We start from the raw sequence: 7,156 nt of genomic DNA, 5'->3' as shown, positions 1-7,156 counted from the left end.
GGGGGGGGGAAAAAAATTGATTGCTGGGGGGAGAATGGGGTGGAGTGACGTCCATATGTGGCTCCAAATCGATCTCGCAGCTCAGAATGGCTTTGGGCCTGGGATAGTGAGACGGGAGAGGTTGAAGCTGGGAGCCGGGGCTGGGCTTCTGGGTCCCTCATCTGCTAGCCTCTCCCCCAGGCTTTGGCGGGGGCGGAAAACCACAGAAGCCAGGTGAGCCCCGGTTTGTCTCCCTGTCAGGTAGCTCTGTCACGTTCCACATCCTTCTTACCCCCTCTTGTTCTGTCTCCCCAGGGTTCGGGAATGGGAATGGGCTGGGAGGCGGTGCCTTCCCAGGAGCAGGAGCACAACCAGGTGAGGGCCTGGAGCCATGAGTGTGGGGGTCCCTGAGGTGGCCCAGGCGTAGTTATGATTCGGGGGCCTGACCCTCGTTCTGATGGAGGAGGAGGGGTCAGGCAGACACACAGACAGCCCCCCCCAATCTTCCCCATGCCCAGGGTAGGGGATGGCAGGAGGACTAAAGCCACAGAACCCACATGAGACCCACATGCCACCACCTCCCCCAGCCAGTGTGGCAGACAGCCAGGGGCTAGCCACGTGGGGGACAGGCCCCTCCAGAGCCTGGGCTGCGCTGGGAGAGGACCAGAAAGGAGCATCAATGCAACAGAGGCCAGGGTGCCCACCGGCAGGGAACCCGGAGCATTTGGGGACGACGAGGCAAAGGCCAGGGAGAAGACTGCTGGCTGGGGCCTGCTGAAACTTGTGGGTGCTTGAGCTGGGGCCTCCAGGAGGGGATGAGAGAGGGTACAGGCCGTGGGGACAGCTCACAGGGCCAGGCAGCAGGAACGCACACTGAACGCCTGTGCTTTGGTGAGAGGAAGCGCTGTCAGAGTACCTTCCTGGCTGGTTAACGCACATGGTGGCAGTGATACCCAACCAGATGGGACCCAAGCAGTGGGGTGACATTCAGGCTCCCCAGGAGGTTGGGCCCCAAGGGGAGGTCAGGGACTCAACGGGGTGGGTGTGGCAGTGAATTTAGAGCCACAGGGGACAGGCTTAGGGTGGGGGGGAGCCACAGAGGAGAGGTTATACCCAGAGCCCTCTTGCTTTCCACCAGGCCCTGCAACTCAAAACGGCTATGGACCAGGTAAGGGCGTCCCAGGCTCTGGGGACACCCAGAGACGGGGACTGGGCCCTCATCTGCTCCCTGTCTCCACCAGGCTTTGGAGGGGGTGTGAAGCCCCAGAAGCCAGGTGAGTCCTGCTCTGGTCTTCTCTGTATCCATGAACCCCCTGAAGCCAGAGCATCCCCCTACACCCTAATCACTCTCTGGATCTGGGAATGGCTGGGAGGCAGGGCTTCCTGGGGGTCTGGGGGAGAGAGGAGGGCAGGGGGCTGAGTTCCAGGTGCTGGGAGACGGAGAGATGAACTGTGACTGGGAGAGGCACGAAACCTCAGAGGCCCCGTGAGGGGAGAGGTGACCTCCCACCCCTTGCTTTGTCTCTGAGGCTGCCCCAGCTCTGTCCTGCCTCCTCATGCACCCCTCCAAACACTGCCCCTCATCCCTACCCAGCTTTCCTGTCCCCACCCCCCAGCACTTACGGCAGCCAGGAACCCTGGGAAGGCAGCCAGGTCTGGGTCCTGCGGGTTGGGAGAAAAGCAGGAGCTGGGGATGCATGGGGACCATGAAGAGAGGTCTGGCGGGTCCACATCAGCCTCTGCCTCCCCAGGCCTAAGTGGGGGGGCGGTAAATCCCAGAAGCCAGGTGAACCTCACCCCTTCCTGTCTCTCTCCACCTCCCCCAAACCCTGAGCTCCCTGCCACCATTCATGCCCCCCGTCCATCTGTCTCCCCAGGATTCAGGAACGGCAACGGGCTGGGAGGCCAGCCAGGTGAGACTGGTAGGGCCCGGGGGGGCGCAAGTCTGGGCGTCCTCTCCCGCCTCCCTCAGGGCCCGCAGGGCTGGGGACTGTTTAAGAGCAGTGGGGAGGGGGGTTCCACCTTAGCCCAACCCCGACCCTTCGCTCACCCCTCTAGTTACAAGGGGTACAGAGCAGGTGAGGAGAGGAGGGCATGGGGGGCAGAGCTGCTCCTCACCCAGGCCCCATTCGGGGGCAGGGGTCCCGCCAGACCAGGAGAGGGGGGAGCTGACGATTGCATAGCAGTAGCCGGAGGCCGAGGAGGCCCAGGTTTCTGGCTTGGCCCCTGGCCCTTTTCCATGCCTGAGCCTCTCCCGTTCACACAGGCCCTGCAGTTCCCATCAGCTATGGACCAGGTAGGGAGGCGGCACTGGGGCGGACGCCCAGGCTGTGGAGGAGACGCCGGAGATGGCGAGTCGGTGGCTCACCTGGCCCCATCTCTTCTTCAGGCGCTGGTGAGGGCGGGAAGCAGCAGAAGCCAGGTAAAGCCTTTCTCTGCCCCGGCCTGGGGACACTGGGATTTACAGTAAGAAATAACTGGTTGCTCTCCGGTTCTGGCACAGAGCTCCTAAAAGCCTAGGATTTTCCTAAATGCCAAGAGCCTCGGAGGTGTTCTTTTGTTATTTTAACGAGCCACTCGGGGTGGGGGGGCCGGCTGCCAGGGGATCCCACTCTGTGATTGGGTCCCACTTTCAGTCCCACCCTTTGAGGTCTGGGGAGGAGGCCGGCCTGAAGATTGACAGTCGGTGATTTAACCCACCGGGCCTTTGTAAGGAAGCCTCCGTAAAAACCCAAAAGGCCGGGTCGGGAGAGCTTCTGGGTTGGTGACCACACGGAGGTGGGGGAGACTGGGGTGCTTGGAAAAGGTAGAAGCCCCCCAGGTCCCCCCACATGCCCTCAGCATCTCTTCCCTGCGCTGGTCCTGAGTTCTAGCCTTTCTAATAAGCCTGCACTCTAGAAAGTAAAACATTTTTCTGAGTTCTGTGAGCTGCTGTAGCAAATTAGACCCCAAGAGTTCGCTTTCTAGCCAATGGGCAGAAGCACAGGTGACCCCCTGGACTGGGGATGGTTCCTGAAATGGGGGGTGGGGCACTGAGCCCTTAACCTGTGGGATCTGACCCCATCTGCTGACACGTCTGCTGGCACTGGCTTCAGGACTGAGTCACACCCATACCGTCAGACACCCCGCTGGTGTTGGGAGAATTGTTTGGTGCTGGGGGGACACTCCAGAAAGAATTGGGACTGGGGTCAGAATCGGGCCCGCACCCCCCTCTATCCCCAGAAACTGTCCACTCCCCCCACTGCCCCATTCCCCCTCGAGACCTACATCCTGTCTCTCAGTTTACAGGAACGGGCTGGGAGCCAGAGTCTTCCCAGGTGAGGGGGCCCAGCCCGGTGAGGGANGGTGACAGGGGGCGGGGGGGATGGAGGCAGGGGAGGAGGGGGCACAGGGCCCCGTGGGCTGCGGAAGAGAAGGAGCGGGGTGGGGCCCACCTGTCACTCAGCCTGTTTCTGTCTCTCCCCAGGCCTGGGAAGGGGCGTGAGCCTTCTGAAGCCAGGTGAGCCCAGGCCTGCCCCTCCTTGCCCGGGAGTCTGTGCACCCCAGCCCCTGCCCTCATACCTGCCTTTCCTCCCAGGATACGCTCCAGGGCCCGGCCTGCAGCTTCCAGCAGGTGAGTGCAGTGGGGCCTCAGGAGGGGGAGACAGGGCTCCTTCTTAGGAACCTGAGGTCTCAGGCCTCCTGTCTCTCCTGCAGCTCTGGGAGGGGGTCTGAAACCTCCGAAGCCAGGCAAGTGAGAGACCCCCCCCATCTCTATCCTGCACCTCTTCCTGCCTCCTTCCACAACCCTCCCCTACCCCAAAATTACTGCCCCTCACATCCCTGCTTTTTCTCTCCAGGATATGGCAATGGGATTGGGGTGGGGGCGCAGCCAGGTGAGGCTCCCAGGGCAGGGCTGGGGGTGCAGGGAGGTGCACCAGGAGGGAGGACGGAGGGATGTTGCTGGAAGGCAGAGGGTCTGGTGGGCCGACAACAGATGCCATGTTAGATGGCTGGACCACTTTGCCCCCTTAGCACTGCCGGAGCAGGGTTTTTCTGGCCTAGCCAGAGGCCTCCCCTTGAAAGCTGTGTCTGCTCTAGAAGTCACTGAAGGCTGGCGGCTTGGCCAGGCTGAGGCCAGGAGAGCAGCCTGGGATAGGTGCCAACTTGGGCTCACTGCCCTCCCCCTCCCCCCCCCACCCCATCTAGGACCCTGCAATGGGAGGGTCCCTCCACTGCTGCTCCCCAGGCCTCCCACTTCGGGCCCCAAATCTCAGCCCCCTCCCCCAGGGCAGAATGGCAAGTTCCCAGGTCAGTGTGGAGTGGGGTATGGGGGGCACCAGGGGACACCTGGTCCCAGGAGGGGCTGGGTCTAGCTGGGCTGCTCACAAGCACCCTGCCCATTCTCCAGCTGAGCCCGAGCCCATCACAGACAACCACCTGCGGGAAAGCCTAAACTCTGGCCCTGAGACCCCATTATGGCAGCCCCACCCCCAGCCCTTGCACCAAGGGCAGGCCACCCACCGCATTCCTGACCCTCCCTGCCCTAAGCTCATTCCTGTCCCTTGGCTTTCTTCCTAGCACCAACTCCGGCCATCCAGTGGGGAATGAAACCTCAGAAAGCAGGTGCAAGTCTGTCTGCCCCATGCCCATGCCACTCAGGGTCACTCCATCATCCTTGTGCCCCAGGCTGCCTCAGCTGTTCAAGGCTCCTTAGGGAAAGAAGGTCCCTCCCAGAGTCTAAACGCTCAGTTTCTCTTGCTGCTTTCTAAGCCCATTTCTTCTGGGAGTAACTCTTCCTCCTCTTGAGAGCCCCTAAGGTCCATATTTGGCCCCCAGAGAGTTAGGGGAAATCTGGGTAGTCTCCTCTGATGTCCGTTCTCCTCACAGGATACCAGTCCCCGAATGGCTATGGAGCAGGAACAGAACTGGGTGAGAAGGCCCTTCCCCTTCCTGCCCCTCCTGTCCCTAACTCAGGAAGAGTGGAGTCAAGAGACTTTGGCTGTCTCTGACCCCGCATCTCTACCCCCCACTTCCTCTCCCCCAGGCTTTGGCGGTGGCCTCAAGCCTCAGAAAGTCGGTGAGCCCTCCCCCGCCCCCACCCCGGTCCCCTGGGTGCAAGCCGCTGCCTTCCTACGGCAAGCCCTCCTTGTTCCTGCCTCTTGCCACATCTGACTCTTTCCTGATCTCACCAGTGCACATTTACTCTGCACTAGGTCACAATTATGGCCAGAAGCAGGTGCCACCCTGTCTCTGGTGAGGGCAGAGTGGCAGACTGAGGCACAGTCCTGAGGTGGAAAGGGAAGCTGCCCAGGGCGAGGTCAGGAGAGGTTGCCAGAAGGTGGGACACCTGGGGTAGCACAGGGCTAGCTGGCTGGGGGTGGGGAGAGTGTGTGAGGCCCTCCCTGAGCTGCTTCTGAGTCAGTCTGTCTGTCTGCTGCCTCCTGTCTCTCCATGAGCTGGTTATCCTGGCCCCCTACCCCCAACACTCACCCAGTCTTTCTCCAACTTCTGTCTTGCAGGGTTCGGTTACGGGAATGGTCTGGGAGCTGGGGTCTTCCCCGAGGCGCACCCGCAGCCAGGTGCCTGGGGGTGCCGGGGTGGGGCAGGCTGGGGAGCGCTGGACTCGGGGGCCACTCCTGTCTCTGACCTTCTCCTTCCTTCAGGGTTCCCCGCAGCCAATGGCTTTAGGAATGGTGAGTCTGTGGCAGAGTGCAGGTGACGGGGAGGGGAGACCCAGGGGCTGGGCAGGAATCACTCGGATCTCTTGCAGGGTATGGGGAAGAAGCACCAGTGTACCCCAAAGCAGCAGCTCCAGGCCCTGAAGGAAATGGTAGGAAATGAGTGTTTCGGGGGTGAACCCTGGCAAAGGCCATGGGGACCACGCCAGGTGCGCAGGCGCGTCTGAGGCCCTGGGAGGCCTGCGGCATTCTGGATGTCCTGCCCTGCCGGGGACAGGTGCCCACAGCAGCTCCCCTTCTACAGGTCAGGCCGGGGCCCTCGGGGGCTCTTCTTGGCCCTCCATCCAGCCCTGGGCGCTTGCCCTGAAGCCTGGATATGGCGCATACCCAGAGGTCAGGAGCCAGCCAGGTAATGGGAGCTGTGGAAGAGCACTGTGGGGTTGTCCCGGTGGCTGTAGGGAGCTGCGCCCTGGGCCCAGGCCCACCCACAGCTCTGGAGAGAGGGAACAGGACAGGCCCGGGGGGATTAGGCAGGAACGGATGGGGCTGGAGGAGAGGCAGGTGGAGTAAGGGACCCTGAGCATGAACCTGGATGAAGTGACAGACTCCAAGTGAGGGTCACTGGGGACTCAGTGCTCCCACCTTCTGTCGTTTCCCCCCAGGAGCATACGGACAGCTGAGGCCAGGGCTAGGCCCTGGACCCTTCGGTGAGTGGCAGTCTCCCAGGGCCTGGGGTGAACCCGGGAGGGCAGGAGGGCTCTGAATTCCTCTGGTGACCTGGTGTCCTGGCTTGTCTGTGCCTCAGGCAGCCCCGAGGTGAAGAGAGGTGGCAGTGGCCCGCTGGGAAATGGCTATGAAGGTGAGAGGCATCACAATGGTCCTGTCCCCCACTCATCCTATGCCACCATTGTTGCCCCTCCAGACTGGCCTGGGGCTGTCCCTGGGACTGTGCCAGCCCTTGAGAGGGATGGCAGCCTCTCAGGTCACCTGTAGGTATCTGCTGAGCAACTGATCTTAGGCACCAGAGGAGGAAGAGAGCTCAGGTCCCCTGGGAGGTGAGGAGGGAGGGATCCAGACCTCACCAGGGCCCTGCCTCCTCCCAGGCCACTGTTCCCTTGGAAAATGCTGAGCACCGAGGCCCTTCCACCGCCCATCCTGAGCGCCTCAGAACCACAGCCCGGTGTGGGTGAGGACGACCAGACGCTGGGGCTCGGCTTCTGGCCCGGGGTCTCCCGCGGGCTGAAAGTATCAATAAAGATGACGTGCTTCCCTGTTTGCCTCTCTGTGCCATGGTAGTGGGAATCACTGGCTGCGCTGGGGCGGCCCCGGCCAGCACCTCATTCAACCAACTCGTGAGCGGGACATCACTTTGTCACAGTTGAGCGAGGGGGGCCACCATCAAGTTAGGGGAGGTGTGCATTCTTTTTGTCTAAATTTATAGTCCATTTATTAGGTTTTTTAAAGTGTTTTTATTTATTTCTGAGAGAGAGAGACCGCATGAACAGGGGAGGGTCAGA

At 61.7% G+C, this 7,156-nt stretch overlaps 1 protein-coding gene across 1 annotated transcript in view; it reads left to right on the top strand.

The window, feature by feature from the left end:
* The window catches only part of GREP1 (glycine rich extracellular protein 1), a 14,482-nt gene extending 7,587 nt beyond the window's left edge, over positions 1 to 6,895 (top strand). The window contains exons 8-25 of the mRNA XM_077762763.1: positions 295 to 354; positions 1,118 to 1,147; positions 1,221 to 1,253; positions 1,857 to 1,892; positions 2,246 to 2,275; positions 2,369 to 2,401; positions 3,261 to 3,296; positions 3,446 to 3,478; positions 3,557 to 3,592; positions 4,849 to 4,890; positions 5,006 to 5,038; positions 5,481 to 5,540; positions 5,625 to 5,654; positions 5,732 to 5,791; positions 5,944 to 6,048; positions 6,302 to 6,346; positions 6,445 to 6,498; positions 6,743 to 6,895. Coding sequence (XP_077618889.1) covers positions 295 to 354; positions 1,118 to 1,147; positions 1,221 to 1,253; positions 1,857 to 1,892; positions 2,246 to 2,275; positions 2,369 to 2,401; positions 3,261 to 3,296; positions 3,446 to 3,478; positions 3,557 to 3,592; positions 4,849 to 4,890; positions 5,006 to 5,038; positions 5,481 to 5,540; positions 5,625 to 5,654; positions 5,732 to 5,791; positions 5,944 to 6,048; positions 6,302 to 6,346; positions 6,445 to 6,498; positions 6,743 to 6,768 — 782 coding nt within the window. The 3' untranslated portion in view covers positions 6,769 to 6,895. The remainder of the gene's footprint in view (positions 1 to 294; positions 355 to 1,117; positions 1,148 to 1,220; positions 1,254 to 1,856; positions 1,893 to 2,245; positions 2,276 to 2,368; positions 2,402 to 3,260; positions 3,297 to 3,445; positions 3,479 to 3,556; positions 3,593 to 4,848; positions 4,891 to 5,005; positions 5,039 to 5,480; positions 5,541 to 5,624; positions 5,655 to 5,731; positions 5,792 to 5,943; positions 6,049 to 6,301; positions 6,347 to 6,444; positions 6,499 to 6,742) is intronic.
* The last annotated feature ends 261 nt before the right edge of the window (positions 6,896 to 7,156 follow it).

Source organism: Crocuta crocuta, unplaced genomic scaffold (assembly GCF_008692635.1).
Source record: "Crocuta crocuta isolate KB4526 unplaced genomic scaffold, BGI_CrCroc_1.0 scaffold234, whole genome shotgun sequence".
NCBI classification, from domain to species: Eukaryota; Metazoa; Chordata; class Mammalia; order Carnivora; family Hyaenidae; genus Crocuta; species Crocuta crocuta.
Note: the sequence above shows the minus strand (reverse complement) of the source record. Positions and strands in the feature narration are given on the sequence as shown.